This window comes from Syngnathus acus, chromosome 1 (assembly GCF_901709675.1).
Source record: "Syngnathus acus chromosome 1, fSynAcu1.2, whole genome shotgun sequence".
In the NCBI taxonomy this organism is placed as follows: Eukaryota; Metazoa; Chordata; class Actinopteri; order Syngnathiformes; family Syngnathidae; genus Syngnathus; species Syngnathus acus.
Window position 1 is genome coordinate 10,651,683 of NC_051087.1, and position 17,970 is coordinate 10,669,652.

At 40.5% G+C, this 17,970-nt stretch overlaps 3 protein-coding genes across 5 annotated transcripts; 1 reads left to right on the plus strand and 2 right to left on the minus strand.

The window, feature by feature from the left end:
* Positions 1-1,585: 1,585 nt before the first annotated feature.
* On the minus strand, positions 1,586-7,086 carry poll (polymerase (DNA directed), lambda). 2 transcript variants are annotated; one of them, XM_037240435.1, is made up of 9 exons: positions 7,053-7,086; positions 6,162-6,312; positions 5,796-6,090; positions 5,489-5,600; positions 5,072-5,401; positions 4,809-4,982; positions 4,465-4,593; positions 3,037-3,205; positions 1,586-2,955 (listed from the first exon to the last, which is right to left on the minus strand). In XM_037240435.1, exons 2-9 carry the CDS (start codon positions 6,274-6,276, stop codon positions 2,594-2,596), a joined length of 1,686 nt encoding a protein of 561 aa, XP_037096330.1. In that variant the 5' UTR covers positions 6,277-6,312; positions 7,053-7,086; the 3' UTR covers positions 1,586-2,593. The 2 variants fall into 2 exon arrangements, with proteins under 2 accessions (XP_037096330.1, XP_037096415.1); XM_037240520.1 differs by having other exon boundaries at positions 6,162-6,308; positions 7,053-7,069.
* A 381-nt stretch (positions 7,087-7,467) lies between these two features.
* Positions 7,468-11,195, plus strand: dpcd (deleted in primary ciliary dyskinesia homolog (mouse)). 2 transcript variants are annotated; one of them, XM_037245790.1, is made up of 6 exons: positions 7,468-7,714; positions 8,266-8,335; positions 8,415-8,539; positions 8,648-8,781; positions 9,189-9,291; positions 10,311-11,195. In XM_037245790.1, exons 1-6 carry the CDS (start codon positions 7,712-7,714, stop codon positions 10,413-10,415), a joined length of 540 nt encoding a protein of 179 aa, XP_037101685.1. In that variant the 5' UTR covers positions 7,468-7,711; the 3' UTR covers positions 10,416-11,195. The 2 variants fall into 2 exon arrangements, with proteins under 2 accessions (XP_037101685.1, XP_037101674.1); XM_037245779.1 differs by having other exon boundaries at positions 7,469-7,714; positions 8,255-8,335.
* Positions 11,196-12,505: 1,310 nt separating this feature from the next.
* On the minus strand, positions 12,506-17,716 carry fgf8b (fibroblast growth factor 8 b). Its single transcript, XM_037245726.1, has 5 exons — positions 17,155-17,716; positions 17,021-17,057; positions 16,349-16,529; positions 14,651-14,757; positions 12,506-13,266 (listed from the first exon to the last, which is right to left on the minus strand). The coding sequence occupies exons 1-5, from the start codon at positions 17,211-17,213 to the stop codon at positions 12,976-12,978; spliced, it is 675 nt and encodes a 224-aa protein (XP_037101621.1). The 5' UTR covers positions 17,214-17,716; the 3' UTR covers positions 12,506-12,975.
* Between the last annotated feature and the right edge of the window lie 254 nt (positions 17,717-17,970).

Below are 17,970 nucleotides of genomic sequence, written 5' to 3' on the forward strand. Positions count from 1 at the left end.
GCAGGCCAGATTTTAGACAGCGACTCCTCACCATACAGTATCCTGGAGTTCGTGGGTGAAGGTCGCTTTGGAAAAGTGGCCAAGTGCTTAAAAAAGTCCACCATGGACACAGTGGCAGTGAAGATTATTAAGAAAGGTAGAGCTTTTATCAGGGATACCGAGAAGGAGCTTGCCATGCTAAAGATGGTCAGTGACTTGAACCCAGACCACGCCAATATCATTAAATTCTTTGAGAGGTTTGAATGCATGGGTCATACCTGTCTGGTTTTTGAGATGCTCGACTGTCACCTGTTCAACTTGCTCAGTGGACGAGATTGGGAGCCAATGTCTCTGAGTGAAATCCGCTCCGTTGCCAAACAGTTGCTGGTGGCCTTGGATGCTCTGAAGCGCCTTGGCATCCTACACACAGATATCAAACCAGACAACATCATGTGCGTCAACAAGCGGGACTGTCCCCTCAGGGTAAAGTTGATCGACTTTGGTCTAGCGCTCGTAGTGTCCAGTGTCCAACCTGGGATGAAGATACAGCCTAAAGGTTACCGAGCTCCAGAAGCCGCCCTTGGCCTTCCCTTCACTGAGGCTGTGGACGTTTGGGGCGTTGGTTGCGTCTTGGTGTTCCTTTACATTGCTGACAACCTCTTCCCAGTTGACTGTGAATACCAGATGATGAAGTGCATGGTGGATGTTTTGGGTCAGCCAGATGACCACCTGCTCCGTGCTGGCAGATATACCAAATGCTTCTTCACTAAGACGGAAGCCAGTGGAAGTCCACAGTACAGACTGAGCACACCAGAAGAGTACGAAGCAGTCAATCATATCACACCTCTTGAGTGGAACGGCTTCATTGAACCACCCAGCTCTCTGGAAGCCCTTATCACCTTTTATCCCGCACAGGCCGAGCTGGGGGAGTTCGCGGACCGGAGGGCATTTGTGGAGCTTCTGAAATACATGCTACATCTTGACGGAGACCAGAGGATCTCTCCCCATCAGGCCATGCAGCAGCCGTTCATTACAATGGCTCACCTGAACGAAGATCCTGACCACCAGCGCAGTGGTTACTTCAGCGCCGCTTGCAGCATGATGAGCAACGTGCAAGAAGAAGACTGCAAAGACAAAGATCCAGAAAATCAGTGTTCTGAAATGGACAAACTCATTGAGTCAGCAAAGTCTACTTCCCTGGATTCCAGTCATACAATTTTAAAGAGAATTTCTAAACTATGTGGCCGAATCGCCCCGTTATTTTCTTGTTTTAGCTATCCATCGGATGACTGCACGGTAAATGCTTCTTAGATATTTTCTTATATATTTGAATGTATGTCTACTTCTAGTAAGTCCTATACTCATTTAAAAACTCCACTTCCAATGAAGTTGGGGTGTTGTGTAAAAGCTAAAAGAAAAGAATACAATGATCTGCAAGTCTTTCTCGATCTTTATTCAACTGAATACAAAAACAAGCTCTTTAATGTTCGAAATGATATTTTATTGGTTTCATGCAAATATTCACTCATTTTGAAATTGATGCCTGCAACATGTTCCAAACAAATAAGGGCATGTTTATCGCTATTACATAATTTCTCCCCCCCCCTTTTTTTCACAACACCCAAGAAGCGTTGGGAAACTGGAGATAATTGTTGTAAAAGTTGGAATTCTTTCCCATTCTTCCTTGACATACGATTAAAGTTGCTTAACAGTCCGGAGTCTCTGTTGTCATGTTTTGTGCTTGATAATATGCAGCACATATTTTCATTTGGAGACAGGCCTGGACAATGGCAAGCCAGCCTAGGTAAGCTTTTACTATGTGGCAAAATCCTGTTGCCATTATTCAGAGGTGGGCATCGTCCGGCTGTTTCTGAGTTTCAGTCCTCAAATCCACCCAGTCAATCCTTGGCAAGAGCCAATGGGTGTTGACAACATCATTTCCATGTCATGCACAAGCACACACTCAGCCAAATAGATTGAAAGAAACTGACAAAAGACTCACAAACAGGGGTACAGCGTGGTATCTGTCCGTAAATGGGATATTCCCAATGTTTCAGAAACTGGGATTCGGACCTTAACCCAAATATTGGGTTTCGACCCTTAACCAGGCATAACATTCCCGTTGGTGAGTCAGCAGCATTGCCCAGTCACGACCCATCAACCATATCCATAACCGGGTTGATTATCTTTTGTTTCTTTCCATTTCTTCCTGCTGGCTATCAACATTCAACCTGTCTTAGATTTTAAAAATGAACAACGCATCCTTGTCCGGCAAGGACTGTCAACCGGTGGTCCGCGACCCTCTAGCGGTCCGTGGTGGTATTCCAGGTGATCCGCAAAATTGGAAATGGAACATAATTGTAATATTTCTAAAAATAAAATTGATTTATTATTTGGACTTGATTTATTTTCCAGCTAATTTTGGGAATTATTTACCCATCCAAATGTAGCTGAGATTCCCAAAATAGACATACAGATGCAAATAAATAGCATGTGAAGGTCTATCCTCATTGGGTGCAAAATAAAATAATATTCCGCCAAAGTAGTGGTGTCTAAATTGCTTCTTGGATATAATGGGAGGTAAAACCCCTGTTGTAATCCTGGTGATTGTACATCACCAGTCCCGTTCACAGGGCTCTCTGTATGGTATACCCAAAAGATTAAAAACGTCACTTTCTGTAGGTGTAGGAAGGGGAATGCCAGCATACACCTTGGCGCTACCTTGACGCACCACACTTTGGTTAAGCGAATGCTCTGACAAGCTCATGTTCTTTGTCTTTGCCAGAGCCCTCATGGAGCGGTTGAAGTGTGCAGATCCAGTGAAATACAGAAGCGCACAGGCAAACTCATTGTGGGGCACCACAATGAGATCCAGCCTCCGATGGCGGCGGTCTGGTCCTGGCAGGCGGCATACGCCCATGTATTTCTTCTGCTCTCCATTCTCTTCATGACTCACTAGGTCATCAGTCAAAAAGCCTGAGGGGAAAAAATAAAATAAAAAAACATCTTAACTTGAGTATGTATGGATGTCTACATTGAAATTTTGACAGAATTTACCAGTGTCGTGGAGGTTCTGGAGCACTTTAGTGAATACACCTTTGTGGGATTTTCCATCAGGATGTGAAATAAGCACGTCCACATCTCCACATGTGCTCTTTCCTCTGCGGTACGAGCCGCATGCCATCGCCACCAGGCCGGGATCAATTGCTCGGGCAGCATCCCTCACCTGCACAATTGCACATATTCAGAAATAAATAGTTTATGTCATTAAAAACCTGATCCTGTGTGATTCCTGTTCTTTGTTTTTAATATATTATGTATATTGTCTACAAGTCATGTTTATACATAAAACTATCTGAACATCTGTAAAGAGGAGCATTGTTTTTTGTTGTGTTTTTATTTTGGGGTACGTGATTATATGTATATGAATAACCTACATGTGTATAAACATGATAGGTAATTTATAAAGAACAAGGGCTAGGACGAGATATGTTTTTTTCTACTTCTTTCTTTCCATTTTTCTTCAATATCTTTGTTAGGTGTTTATATGGTCAATAAAATCAACCAATCAGTCAAGACCAGCCAGGGCTGAGCCTAAAAGGAGCAGACTTTGAGAATGGGGAGCGAGGAAGTTGGTTTATCTGGAGAGTATATTTATTGAGCTGTTTGGAGCGGTTGAACTGTGACCCAAGGTGGCATTTAGCCAATAATAAAGGCTGGCCCAGAAGCAGCCATGCAAGTCCAAGCCATGACAACACTTCCAGCATCCTTTTCACAGATGAGCTTGTGTGTTTTGGATCATAAGCAGTGCCTTAGAGGTTAATAAAAAAAACAACTTTGTTGCAAAACATTAGTCTCAACTCTACTTCTCTGCTAAATCCAATCTGGCCTTCCATTTTTTTTTTTTTTTTTGCTGAAAAGTGGTTGAACCTGGTGGTACGACATGTGCAATCTTTCCTCTTTTCATGTCTTTATTGATGATGTAACTCATGATGAACGCGCAGAATGAATTCTGAAGTCTACAAAACCAGATTTCGATGGAAATATACAGAAAAATGCATCCAAAAGCTACATCCTACAAAAATATAATGACCCAAAGCATATTGCCAACACAACAAAGGACTTCATCGGGGTTAGACTGGCCAAGTTAGTCACCGGACCTTAATCCAATTCGGCCTGTATTTCACCTCTTAAAGAGGAAACTGAAAGGAGAAGTGAACTGACAGTAGCTGCAGTAATGTCTGTTCCAATACTTTTGCTTTCTTGAAAAGTAGGTGGCATCAAACAAAAGGTGGCCTGTCCTGAGTTTTTTTTTAACACATCTAGATCTCAATACCGTGAAAGAACAGCTGGGCGGCTGAACTTGTGTCTCATATTCATCTTTTGTTTTGCAACCCAAATGTCTTCAGTATACTACAACAAAAACAAAAGACTTGAACTTGCCATTCCAATAATTTTGGATGGGACAAATGAATATCTATTTACCACTTTCTCAATGGCTGCAGCTTCATCCCTGGGCATTCTGTCTAGGATGTCTTCGTAGTGCTTGAGTCCTATTTTCTGACAGTTGCTCAAGTGGGCTTTTGTGCGAATGTCCTCCAAAGTGCGGAATCCCTGATGAATAAGAAAACAATGACAATTGTCTTGATTGTCTTCATACTGAGATTAGACTTTTTTTTTTCACAGCAAGGATGTTCCGGCTTTAAATCTTAGCTCCTTTTGGTGTGGAGTTAGCACATGGGTTTCTCCAGACTGTAGCCTTGCCTGTGACCTAGCAGCCAGCACATAATAATCTCAATACAGTAAAGGATGGAGAGTGAATGTTTCACCTGTTGGTACCAAAGCTGTGCTGTCTTTGCTCCTGCACCCCAAATGTTAGTGAAAAGCTCCAATATTGGCACGGCCTCGCCAATGTGATCAAGCTTGCGCAGATGACCACTTTCCATGATCTCGTCAATTTTGTCCGCCATGCGTTTGCCAATTCCTGGGATAAGACATGCCTCCTGAAACGGGAAGGTCGGGTGGGGGTAAAAATGAGAAAATTGAGGGCATCATTACATCTTGTGAGTATCCTGCATCTCTGTTTGCTTACCTGATACGATGTAACCGGCTTGTGATAGCTCTTCAATGCATTGACAGCTTTGGAGTACCCCAATGCCCTCCACTTGTCTCCCTGGTGTGTATAAGCCTTGGCCAGTTGTTCTAGTTTGTCGGTGATGTCTTTGTTGAAGTTATTACTTTTGGACTGAGAAGACTGTGCGCAGACCCACTTCCCTGAGACCGCCGTTTGAGTGGTAGAGCCTTGACCTGGCTCAACGTTGAGCGCCTCTTCTTTGGGGCGTTGGCCTGTGATGAGAGCTTCCAGGTGACTCTGACTGACTGCGTCATCTTCTCCCGACACTACTTCTTTGTCTGATACACTCTGAAACGGTTAGGATAAAAAATGGTCCTTTCTGACTCAGAGAATGGTGCACTTGGTATTTGTTACCCGCAACTACCAGCCACTGACCATGTCTGATGTCTCCCCTTGCTTGCTTGGATCACACTCTGGCTTGAGAGATGCTTCCGTTGCACATTTATCATCCTTCAGCGAGTCTTTTTCTTGTTGAGTTTCAGAATTCCTAAGAAGAGAGAAAATGTCCAAAGACTGACAATAACAGGACCAAGATAACATCTAAGTCAAACAGGCTCCTCTGGAATGTTGAGAAGACAATAAAAGCAATACAACTGGAGCATCTATACTATCTATAATAAAGCAGGTAAACCTGTATTTGATGAGTTTTAGACATAGCAGACAAAGCATTGATAGGCGTTACCTCTTTGGTAAAAGACTGTAGTTTGATTCATCCAAGAGTTGTTTCTCACTGATACATGAGCTTAACCAACTGCATTTTACAAGATGGACCCCAGAAGGCATTGCATCCACTTTGATGAGACGCAGAGCCCTATCACGCTCCATGTTGTCATCAACAACAACATGAGTGACACCAACACATAGAGACCTCACTGTCTGGCCTCCGTTCTGTTGAATTTGTCTTTGGAAGATCTGACATCTTGCATTTCCTATGCCTGCAGGTAGGATGTACACTGAGGTACCATTAAAGGTACTTCCTAAGAAAAGGGAGACAAAAAGAACATGAAATGAGGAGCATAACTTGGAATCAAAACAAAAAAGTACAAACCTGTCACATCAAATTCATCAGATTTCTTCTTTAAAGGAGGAGAATCCTTTCCTTGAGAAGCTCTGGTCTTTTTAACTTTGGGGAAAGCTTTCACAATCCCGTGACATGATTCCATCTTCAGAGTGAAATGGGCAAGCCAGGGGCCAGCTGCCTAGTTTATGTGAATTAGAATAGACAAGATCCAGTTATATATGAGAAAATATAAGTATAGGTTGTTTTTTGATGGCCATATATGTTGTTTCTATAAATATAGGACAGCCATCAAAACTATTCTAAGTACTACACATTTTGTATTTTTTACAAAGTTGAACTGACATTTTCCAATTTAGGGTGTTAGGCTCCAGCACATCCGCGACCCCCGTGGGGACAAGTGATATGGATAATGGATGGATGGACGATGAGTTTTTAACATGCTTTTTCTCTCGAATATATTATTATAATCATTTGTTTCAGATGTACTGTAATTATTTTCTGTATAAAAATTAAATTTGGTGTTCAAAAAGTATTTTTTCAAACTTGAGTCTTGAAAAAGAGGGGGTCGTCTTATATTCAGGCCAATACGGTATAAAATGTTGACCTTTTGTGATCGGCAGTGAAAGGCACTGATCAATACATGCCGATCATGTTCTTTTCCGCGGCCAATCACTATCCTAGGCAGAGCAATCGGAGCACCGCTTACGTATTCTTATACACCAAATTAATGTTGAAAAAAATCGTAGGTTCGCTACATTATCTGAACTATTATATTAGCGAGGAGCCAGTAATGTGTTCGTGCACACAAACGTCATCGTACCAAACATGTTTTCTTATTGCATGTTTGACAGTTCCACAATCATGTCTTACGTCGTATCCTAAGCACTTTAAAAAACATTTGCAATGTTTTGCACTTACCGCTGCCGCAGGAAACTGTTCCTGGTCAACAAAAAAGAGCGAACATTTCCGGTTCATTTGTTTCGAATCACTGATTTGAATTTTTGTTCCCCCCCCTTGCGTTTAAATTATATTATTGACGAATAATTGGCTATTTTAATTTATGTTCTATTGTAATTCATAAACAACACAAACACAAAAAGATTTAGAAATAGTGCAGGAGTTGAGCATCAAACGCTTCCGGGTGTTTTTGTTTTTACGCAAATATTTTTATGCATTGTTGGAAATTGTAAGCGATAGTTTTGTTTTAAGCACAATGATGTGTTTTTTGGGCTGTGACTTATTTTTCTTTGTGTTAAAAATGCAATAAATGCATCTCGGAAAATATGCTGACAGAACCTTTAACACGGCTCTGGGGAGCATGTTGATGACGTCTGATGACATTTCTTTCAAACCAAACATATTCCTTTACAAAGGTGTGAAGTTTTTTGTTGTTGTTTAACATAAATTTAAACTTGATTTGTTTTCACTAAAAGCTAAAAGCTCCGTGTTAATTTTGTTTACTGCGAGTTGCCGTGGTTACGCGTTGATTCCGGAAGTTTCTCTGCACAACACAACAATGGCTGTGCAAAGCTGGATCGACAACTTAAAATCGTCAAAGAAAACTGCATTGATTCACGATGGTGAGCATAATGAGTTGAAACAACATTTTGTGTATCTGTGTGTGCATGTGCGCGCGCGTGTGTTATTTAAATACTATTCTTTGTGTCATCGGTTGACCTGAACATATTTGCTTTTATTTCTGTTTGTTAACGGAGGCAGGAGAAATGCTCACCCCAAATTCTTTTAGCAAATCGCAATACAACTATACATATAACAAGAATAACTCTAATCATCATCAACATGGCTATGCACCACTTTTAACCAGTGGTCCTACTCGTCAAATATGTGTGCATCCACTCTTTGGATGTTTCTTTCCACTTTGAGACGACACTGCAGACTCTGGTTAATAATTAATTAATATTCAGTTAATTTGCACATCAGATAAATGTCTCAAAGTGTTGGACATATAGCACTCACCGTTTGAATCTCGGTCCCTTCCTATTTGGAGTTTGCATGTTCCCCTCATTCTCATCTGGTACTCTGAACATTCCAATAACCTCCATATTTTGGTTCTATGAAAACTAAGATGGCCATACGTTTATATGTACCCTCCCCATAAGGGAAAAGGAAGATCCACTACCTCTTTGGAGATGGAAAAGAAATGGCAGAAGAGTATGACTTAAGAACAGATGAACTTGTTGGTAAGCAGTGCGCACCACACGGCATCCACTAGCCATGATTTTGGTCCATTGATGTTGTGGAACATTTGATGCGTTGCAGTGCGGAAGTGGCATCACAAAACCACACTTGGAGCGCAAGGTCAATGGCAGGTCGAAGTTGGGGAGCCGCTTGTTGGTCCCGTCGTCTCTTTGGATGCTGAGATCCTAAAAGAGAACTGCTCCAATGTATGTTTTCTCTCTGCAATCTTGAATCTAACTTTAGGACTGTGTTTTTTTTTTTACCGTTTGCACACACTGCCTAACTCTTAAGAGACATCTCTTTTATTTCCACAGCCTGTGTTTATGCGTAAAGATACAAAGAGCAGTTTTCAGTGGAGAATCCGGAACCTCCCCCACCCAAAAGATGTCTTTAATGTTTCGGTGGAAGCACCTGAAAGATGTATTGTCATCAAAACTTCCAACAAAAAGTAAGTATGCTTGAACACACTCTCATGCCACCACTTATTGCAACTCCATTGTTATTCCTATAGATGGCACTGTTTGCTCTACATTACTCCTACTAATGTTTACCCAACTTTTTTCAGGCTCAAGCATGTATTTTACATTAAAAAAAATCATTCAATACTCTGGCAAACACAAATGTCACAAAAAGTGAATACCCAGGTGAAATATATATATTTTATGCCATTGAGTGCCAGAGCAAGGATGCAATATTTGTTTATTGTTTTTGTTTGGACCAATAGAGTGAAATAATGAAAAGAAAATTTCAGGACACATCTGATCGATGATCTCACAGCACACAAATGTGCCAAGGCACACTGATTTGGAAACATTGAGACTGTATATAAAGCTGTCTATACTTCTGCATTTCCAGGTATTACAAGAAGTTTGATATTCCTGATATGGATCGAAGTCAACTCCCGCTGGACAGCTCTGCCTTAAGCTTCACTCATGCCAACAACACTTTGATAGTCAGTGTAAGTGTCCAGTCCAACAAAAATATTGATGCATAGACTGTCTTCTGCTTAAGACCTGTCTCAAATCCCACTCATGCTTTTTTTGTTTTTTTAAATACAAGTTGTATTTCCGCATCACGCATATCATGTGCCGATTATAAGAGGGAGCCGATTCAAACTGACATAGGATGAGAGGCAGGGGACACCTTGGACTGATCACCAGCCACCAGCAAACCACACAGATACAGAGAAAGACAACAAATGACATTCACGTCGATTAGGCCGTCATACTTACTGTGGACATTAACGTGTTTGGCATCCATGCACGCAACTGGGAAAACGTGCAACATAGAAAAGTCAGAGCTGAAGTTTCAAACAAAGAATGTAGCCTGTTTCACTACTTATCCATCCTTACAATACTTTTTACTTACAATATTGATAAGAAATCAAGCAATAAGCTAATAAAAATGCATATTTTTCAGCATATGCATTGTCAATTTATTTCATTTGATTATGTTTATGTTTTACAATTAATATACCAAGTACTTATGTAATGAAATAAATATAAATGTGTATATAAAATTCTTCTTTATGGATAAGTTAGGCAGTTATTTCTGAGATAAATGAACAAAAAAATACAAATGAGTAAATACATTCAATCTGAGGACAAAATGAAGGCAACTGAAAAAACTTTCAATAAAAAAAACCACAATTGTTTCCTATATTTAATTGATTCATTAATTAATCTGGGGGGGGCAGCTGAATGAATGCCTCTTTTATTGCAGGAGTCTTGATTATGTGAATGCTCTGTAGACTGGAATAAAAAATTGGAGTTGGCCACACTTTTCCCACTCCCTATCTTAGAGCAAATCAGGATTTGATTAGTCATAATTGAATTGTAGTTGTGCGGTAATGCATCTTTATTCCTTTTTCGATATGCATTTATACAGTTGTTTTTTTATTTGTCTTTATTTGTGTGTGAGTGTGTGTGTGTCTATTAGACGACAATGACACTTTCCTCTGTCGTCACTCTTGTACAGTACAAGAAACCCAAAGAGATTTTAACCCTCGAGCAGGAGCTGATGAAGGAGCTGAAGAAGTTAAAGGGGACGAGTGAAGGGGACATCGACTGCAAAACTCAATGAATTCCGAAAGACAGAGAGAATGCCATATTCTGGTTATTTTTTTTTGGTTTACGTTTAAATGTGTTGAATTCATGCTTGATTAGTCTCCTGACATGTTTTCCACGAATACTTCAAATGGGAAATACTTTCTTTCTTGTGGTTTCCGCCAGTATTTGAAAATTCAAACCACTAACAAGCCTTGACAAATAACATTTCTTTCATTAAAACATTAAAATTGTTGAAAGTTTAGAACAGAACACTGTTTTAATATGACTTTGTTCCATGCTTTCTGGCTCCCTCTCAAAGCCAGCGCCCCTGCGGTCTTGATGGGAGTCACACAACCGAGCCAGCCTCCTTTCATTGATGTGCTTGTAAAGCACTCAAAGCACACATTGACCTGTTCGTTACGGGGTCACTCTTACGAGCACATCCCGTTTGTGTTAACTGAATACCTTCATGTTCCTTGCGTGTCACAGGCCACCCTGAAAGCCATTAGTGGAGGTTTGGGGATGGAGGTAGCTCGTGCATGTGGAACTCTTTCCATTTTACCTGAGAGGTTTCGTGAGACTTCGGGCTTGTTGTCACCATCACTCACACAAATTTGGGTTAAATACAAAACAATACACGAGACTATGTTCCACATTGTTAACATGTTAGGGTCATCCAAACAACCTTTTTGATGTTATTTATCCATCCGCCCATGTTCTGGAATTTGATCAATTTTCCCATCCCCATTAATGCTTTGAAATGAAAGCCGAAAATCACATTACTGTGTCATAATAAAGTTTTCTGCACGGCAAATTTGCTTGCTGTCTCTTATCTTCATGTAGAATTTGTGCCGTGGAAGCATTTGGTACAAATCGCTGCCTTTTGTGCGGGCAGCGCGGGTTTGGATTGCCAGCCATGACCCACGGCTGTTCCCAAGCTTGGGCAAGTCATGTCTGGGTTGGGTTAGGAAGGGCGTACCAAAGCATATCAAATATATTGCGATGGAACAAGCTGAAAGTAACAAGTGTTGGGGAAGGACATGCCTTGGTTCTATTTTTTTTAAAGCAGATATTTACATTTTTGGGAAAACAATAAAATGGAAAAGATTAAAAAGTGTTCCAAGTTAAAACCTCTTGAAATGTTGGCTTATGATTCCTGTTTTTAGAACAGCACGTTTGCTGTGTTTGTGGAGTCACTTGCTACAAGCTCTGCCGATGTTTCCGATTGCTTCAATGCAGCTCAAGCAGGCGTAGTGACAATAAAAATGCAAAAAAATGATTCACTCACTTTATTATGTTTGAGATGCAGTGCTTAAGTTTTGTTATAAAAACAGACAATACTTTTACATTTTATTTTCCAAAGGCAAAATAGTATTTCAATATGTATGTACTCTTCCGCTACACCAAGACTGCAAAGGCGTTGTCAATTCCTTGAAGACATTCCAGTGTTCCAAGCTCAACAAATTGACCATCCAGCTCATGCATTGTGAGCGAGCGCATGCAGCCAGGTCCTTGTGTTCAGTCTTGCTTCACTGTCGTCTGGCCTCTGACGGTCATGCTCAACTGCTTCTGGGAAGAGGTTTCCTTTTTCTGCCTCCCTTTCACTCCGGAATGCCTCTTCCCAGCCTTTCGCCCGCTTTCAGTTCATGCCACATATTGCCACACAGGCCCTGATGTTTTTTTTTTTTTTCCCCCTTCTTCACCCAGCCTCCCCTCCAACCCCTCCCTGTGTGACTGCCTTCTTTTTGATAACTGACCCCTCCTCGTGTTATTATTCGAACCCACTATTGTATAACATGGCCTTTTATATGAGCTTTCACAAAGGCCCATTTGATCAGAGGGTTACGGTGTGCGATCGTGAGAAATGCAACTACATGGTGGTAACCTTTGTTTGGGCCAAAATGGTGGGCTGACCTCATCGCTTTTAACGCGTAGCTCCAGCCTTTCAGATCCAAGTCTCACTTGCTGAGCACATTCAACTCTGTGGCCTGTCACAGATATTGCCCCTCAGTTATCTGGGTCTCCAACTTAAAGGGGGAAGACAAAATTTTTTTTATTTATTTTTTTTGCAAACATTCATTCGATTCCAAAACAATCACGAGAGAAAAGCCAAGGTTCTTTTGAGTGGATTCTTTAGTGGTTTTAATATACACTCTACAATAAATATCCATTTGATGTCATTTACATTTTTACAGTAGAAATATATTCATAGATATTGAAAAATTCCAAAATTACCTCTTAAAGGAAATTAGTGTCAAATGAAACTCAGATGCTTTAACCAGAACAGTAAAAACAGATAGCTGCCTTGTTTAGCTTCATCGTACTTTAAACATTCTTTACCACTGAACATTTAGCCTTGAAATCTCTTCCTAAAAATTCAATGTCCCACTAATTCAATGAGAGAAATCATATCTTCTCACTAAATTGGAAACAATGATCATATTAGACAGTCAACGTGTACATAAAATCCAGAGCAAAGAATGTCACCAGGAGTCCACAAAATGGGAAAGGTACATTTGACTGTGAAATGTGAATTGTGCCCCCCCCAATTTCAGAGTGGTTTGTCCATAATGGTTTGTCCACATCATCGTCCCTCAGCGGCCCACTGAGCGCTGCTGATGCGAATGTTTAGTCCGCTTGCTTAAAGGAAGAACAGAGAGTGGTAGAACATCAAATGGTCTCTTCTCACTTAGTAAGTGGCCCCGAGGTAACCGCTTCATGAAGTGGGCCTCTCTCTGGTGCTGCTTGGTCTTTGAGGCCTTCCTTGGACGGCCCTTGCGTGTGAAAGCCATGTACCAGCCTTCGTATTTGGCGTTCTGGAGCGCTGTGTAGTTATTTTCCAGAACAATTTCGGTGAAGATACAATCTTTACCTCTTCCCTTCTTCTGTTGGGGGCATAAAGCAGATATATTTTGACACCCAGAAAATGGAAACATTTATACTATCTCACACTAAAAATAATATAAATAATGCAATTTGAAGTTGTAAAAACTTAATTTTTTGTGACAAAGGGACAGAGTCAAAATCCAAGAGTCATTGATGCCCCCAGAAGCTGGATAATTGCCAACAGATACCACAAGATGGTGGCAAACCACTACATTTGTCTAAATAAAGCTCCTCAACTCACAGTGACATTAGTTGCTTGGTACCAAGATGCCACAAGATGGCGCTAAAGCAGTACTTTAGTTTTATAGCTACGAATCCTATGTGCAGCAGGTCCCTGAGTCTGGGTTTCTTTCCTGGGTTTATTAGGTACTGTACATTTGATACAGTGCAGTGATTGAAATGTGAATCCATACACTTGTCTCCTTATCCAAACAGTAATGTATTTGGAATAAGTTTGTCCCAATTTCTGTTTCTGTCAGATAGTTTGTTATTTAAACAGTAGAGTGGGCATGGGTGGAATATGCCCCCTTTTTCTTCTGCCTATCATAACTACCTCACTTATGATTGAGCCTTAAGAAATCTGCCTAGAAATAAGTGCTGGGCAAACTTTTACATACATGTTCCAAATTATTATTCAAAACTTGTTTTTGAATGCAAAAACAATTGCAACAAATTATCAAAAAAAATCTGTCATTTGTATCATTACATAAAGATCAAGTTGGATTAAATAGGGGCAGCGCTTCAGTATCACCTTGATGATTCTCATCCAGCTATTGTCTTGCATAAGAGTTTTTTTTTTTTTAATGTATCGCTATTTTATACCATGATGGGAATATTCTGTTTGAAAGGAACTCAAGCCTAGCATCTGACTTCTCTATTGTTCCTTGCCAAAATGTCTGTGTCACATGTTTGTTGATGTCAAAGCTTTGTTGGGATATTGTGGTCATCCACCAACCAACCAACCATCATTTTTAACTATTCTAAAACTGCATTGATCCACGAATAAAACTGAAAATAGTTTCCAGATCTGTTGCAAAGGTTTCTCCTTTTGAGCAGTGCTTAGGTGTGGCCGAAATACTGCTTTACGCATGACTGCAAGTTTTGGAAAGATCCTGCATTTCTTTGTGTCTCCAGAGATACCAGCAGCTTCAAATACCTGCTTGCTGCTCGTCGGTGGCTTTTCAACAGCTGCTCTCTTAAAACAAGACATTGGCATTGCAGAAACTTTCCTTACTACGCCTGCAAATTATTTCACAGGACTAAGATTTTCTTCAATTGTCTAGTGTTGTTTTTTTGCAAGCCATGTACAGTGCCACCTTTTTCATTACAAAGTGGTTTCTTCCACACCATTTTTGTCATTTACAAACTCATTGTGCTGCTTACCTTTCCAATCAGCTTCCCTCGCTTATTCATGCAAATGTAGTATCCACTCTTCACCCCTCTGATCCGCACACGACTCCCAAAAGAGTCCGTCTCCACCTCGAGTTTAGCTGTAGAAGTAAATGCAAAGCAAATAATGAGAAGATGTGGTTTAAGCAATCATTTTGTGATGTCTTTTCTCTGAATGAACTCAATGAACAGTGGAGAATGTCATATCCATGTCATGAAAGAGGAAGTCAACCCCCAATTTGTTGTATGTGCTCCCACTAGTCTAAGCACGTCATTCTGATTAATATTGTGTTCGTGGAATATGAGTTAAGCAGCAAAATTTAGCCGTTTTTATCCAGCTTAGGGGACGGCCATTTTGCCTCTTGCTGTCAATTGAAAATGACATCACAGTTTCTAGGTCACAGGTCACAACCAATCATGGCTCAAATTAAAAAAACTGGTGAGCCGTGATTGGTTGTGACCTGAGAACTGGCAACTGTGACGTCATTTTCAAATTGGATAAAAACAGATGGATTTTGCCTAGTTCATATTCCACAAATGAAACATTAATCAAAACACAGTGTTTTGATATTTTGGGCTGCACAAAACATATTATTATTGCAAAGAAAATTTCGGGATTGACTTCCCCATTAAGGGACTCGACTAATATTTAAAAGCATCCTGTCCAATGAACCACAATTGCAAAGATGGCATCCATTCACTCTTGTTTTGATGTAGCAGGGTCAGTAAATGGTGTACTTTGATGCACTTCAAATGAGAGAGGAAGGAAAGCGCCGCTGGGAGATTTGGGCCACTTACAAGAGTGACACCCACTTTTATAGGTGTGTGTTAGGACTAGTGTGTGGGTAGAGAAATCAAAAAGACAAAAGAGTACATGATACGATGAAGTGAATACACGGACCTCGCTTGCTTGTATAAATTGAGTTCATGAGAAAAGCGATACAATTCATCGATATAATGAGTCTCCAAAAAGCAGACATTCACTGGATAAATGGAGGCTGTGGTGGAAGCCAACCCGCTAGGGGTCAAGGCTTTTGTTACAATATTCTTTTCGACAATAGTCTGCCTCCAGGTTCTTCAAAGTAAACCACAAGCACATAACTTGTAAAAAATGATGACGCTTAACTTCTAGCTTCTTTTTGCAATCACTCATAGGTCTTACTCTGTCAAACGTTTTCAAGAGGCAGCCAACATCGATGATAATTTTTTTCACCACATACAGTGTGTGCACTGCAGGTGAATTTTAAACAGTTTTTCTTTTTCTGTTAAAGTACTGTTTTAACTTAAGTCTTGCAAAACTTAACACCATCAGTCCAAGGCTCTGGAAAGTCTGACATAATCAATCAATTTAATCATAGTTACAAAGGTCAATTTTGCAGACATTTTATTCAAATATGAATGTTTTTGATGCAATTACACATATATTAGTGACTGGCCACAGGTACTCCTGGTGTCAAGCTTTCTTGTCCCCCACCCACTGTTTCTAAAACCCATTAAATTAGAAAATAATTGACGCTGTTAAACGTCCTAGGTGTTCCTAATATTGTGAACGCGTTAATGCAATGCCGAAGTTTTTGTATATTTGAATAAATTCTCAATTCTCCGAGTGTAGATGGAAAAGTGTTTAAATTGAATTTAGCTGTCGTTAAAAGTTCTTTCAAATTTGGATGCGGTGTGCTTGTTTTTATTTACCGTGCGCCGCTCCATCGTCCCCGTTAGCGTTGATCCTCTTGTTGGACAGCACCTGGACGTGTTTCCCGCTGGTTCGACTGTACAGTTGATAGGTTCGAGTCAACCGGCGGCTCATCCGGTCCGACAGCCGACTCTGCTCGGTGACATGGTGCTTGAAATTAGGAGGAGACTGCACTGTGTTCTGCAGGACAACAGTAAGCACACGCATTGATTTAATTTTTAATATTCTGCAAATGTGGAGGACCACACTATTGTAAAATGGTTTTAATTCAAATAGATTTTTTTTCTTCATTGAATATTACTTTTTTTTTTTTTTTTTTTTTACAGTGGCGTTTGCGGCTCTTTTAATGATTCATTCGGGGACCCTCGGGGATGACAATTCCCCTGTTGGTTATTTTCCTTTACCAGCAGTGATCTTTCACCCCCTTCTTGACTCCCCCCCCTCAATACAGCCGTCCACATATGTTTTAACAATCACCTGTCAAAGTGGGGTCTTGCCACTTTTCAAGATGTTTGAATTTTTGCCAATTGTCGTAGCCGTTCTAATAAAATGTTTTCATTATTATTGCAATCCTGTGCAGACGTGTGCAGACGTGCAATGTACGATCGTTACGTACCAGTTTACTCATTTGAGTTATTATCAGGAGGATTTACTGAAGTGAAATGCGTTACCTGTGCGTAAAAGCAAAGCGCTGTGAACTGAAGTAACCTGTTGGAGGAAAAAAAAGAAAAAAAGTTAGATGGTCTGGCCAGCCTTAATTTAATAACATTTAATAATAATCTAAGTAATATTTTTTTGTACTTACAGATAACCAAACCTCGATGCTCTCAGCCTCATCTTGTAGTAATTCAAATATTGATTCATGAATACTCCGCTGATTCGTTGCTGGAAGGTCTAAAAAGTTAAGCTCCCCCTGCTTCGGAATCCTCTCAGATTCAAGTTTGGCTGGAATTAATAGGTCCAAAACCCCTCAGTGTCCCTTGCAGGTGAAAGTCCGCAGCTTGATTTCATCCATCCAAATGAATCAAAATACGGCAATCCAGAATGAAAGTCCGGCATGAGCGCTGCTGTTCACTTATGACACTTGGTAAAATATTGTTAGAAAAGTTGTCCCCCAAAAAGTATCCAAATACATCGTGAAATCTTCATCAATTTGCTGTGACAGTTCTGTAGTGTGACCGTTTACGCACGGAACTTTACGCACCAGAAATACGCACAATAAAAATGACAAGAAACCAGATCCACAACAGCACTAAATAATTTCTAAGTATGTGTCTCCTTCGTTGTTCAAATAAAAAAAAAAAACTCCAAATGTCACTCTCCTCTCGCGCGTGTACACTCTCCGGTCCACCAGCTGCGTCTGCCTCCCTCCAACATTTAAATAGCTAAACTTGCGGGAGAGTCAACATCCTCGGCGAGAGCAGGCGGGGCCTTCAAGCTGGAGCGCATTTGAAACCGAATACTTGTTTAAAAATTTTACATGGACCAATTTGCCTCAGGAGCGAGGTGAGAAGTGAACCAGTGGGTTTATTTGTGGCTTCATGTGCAACCGCATGGCATGTATCATTGGTGCCCCTTTCCCCACACCACAAACCACACTAACCATATGTCAGTGACAATG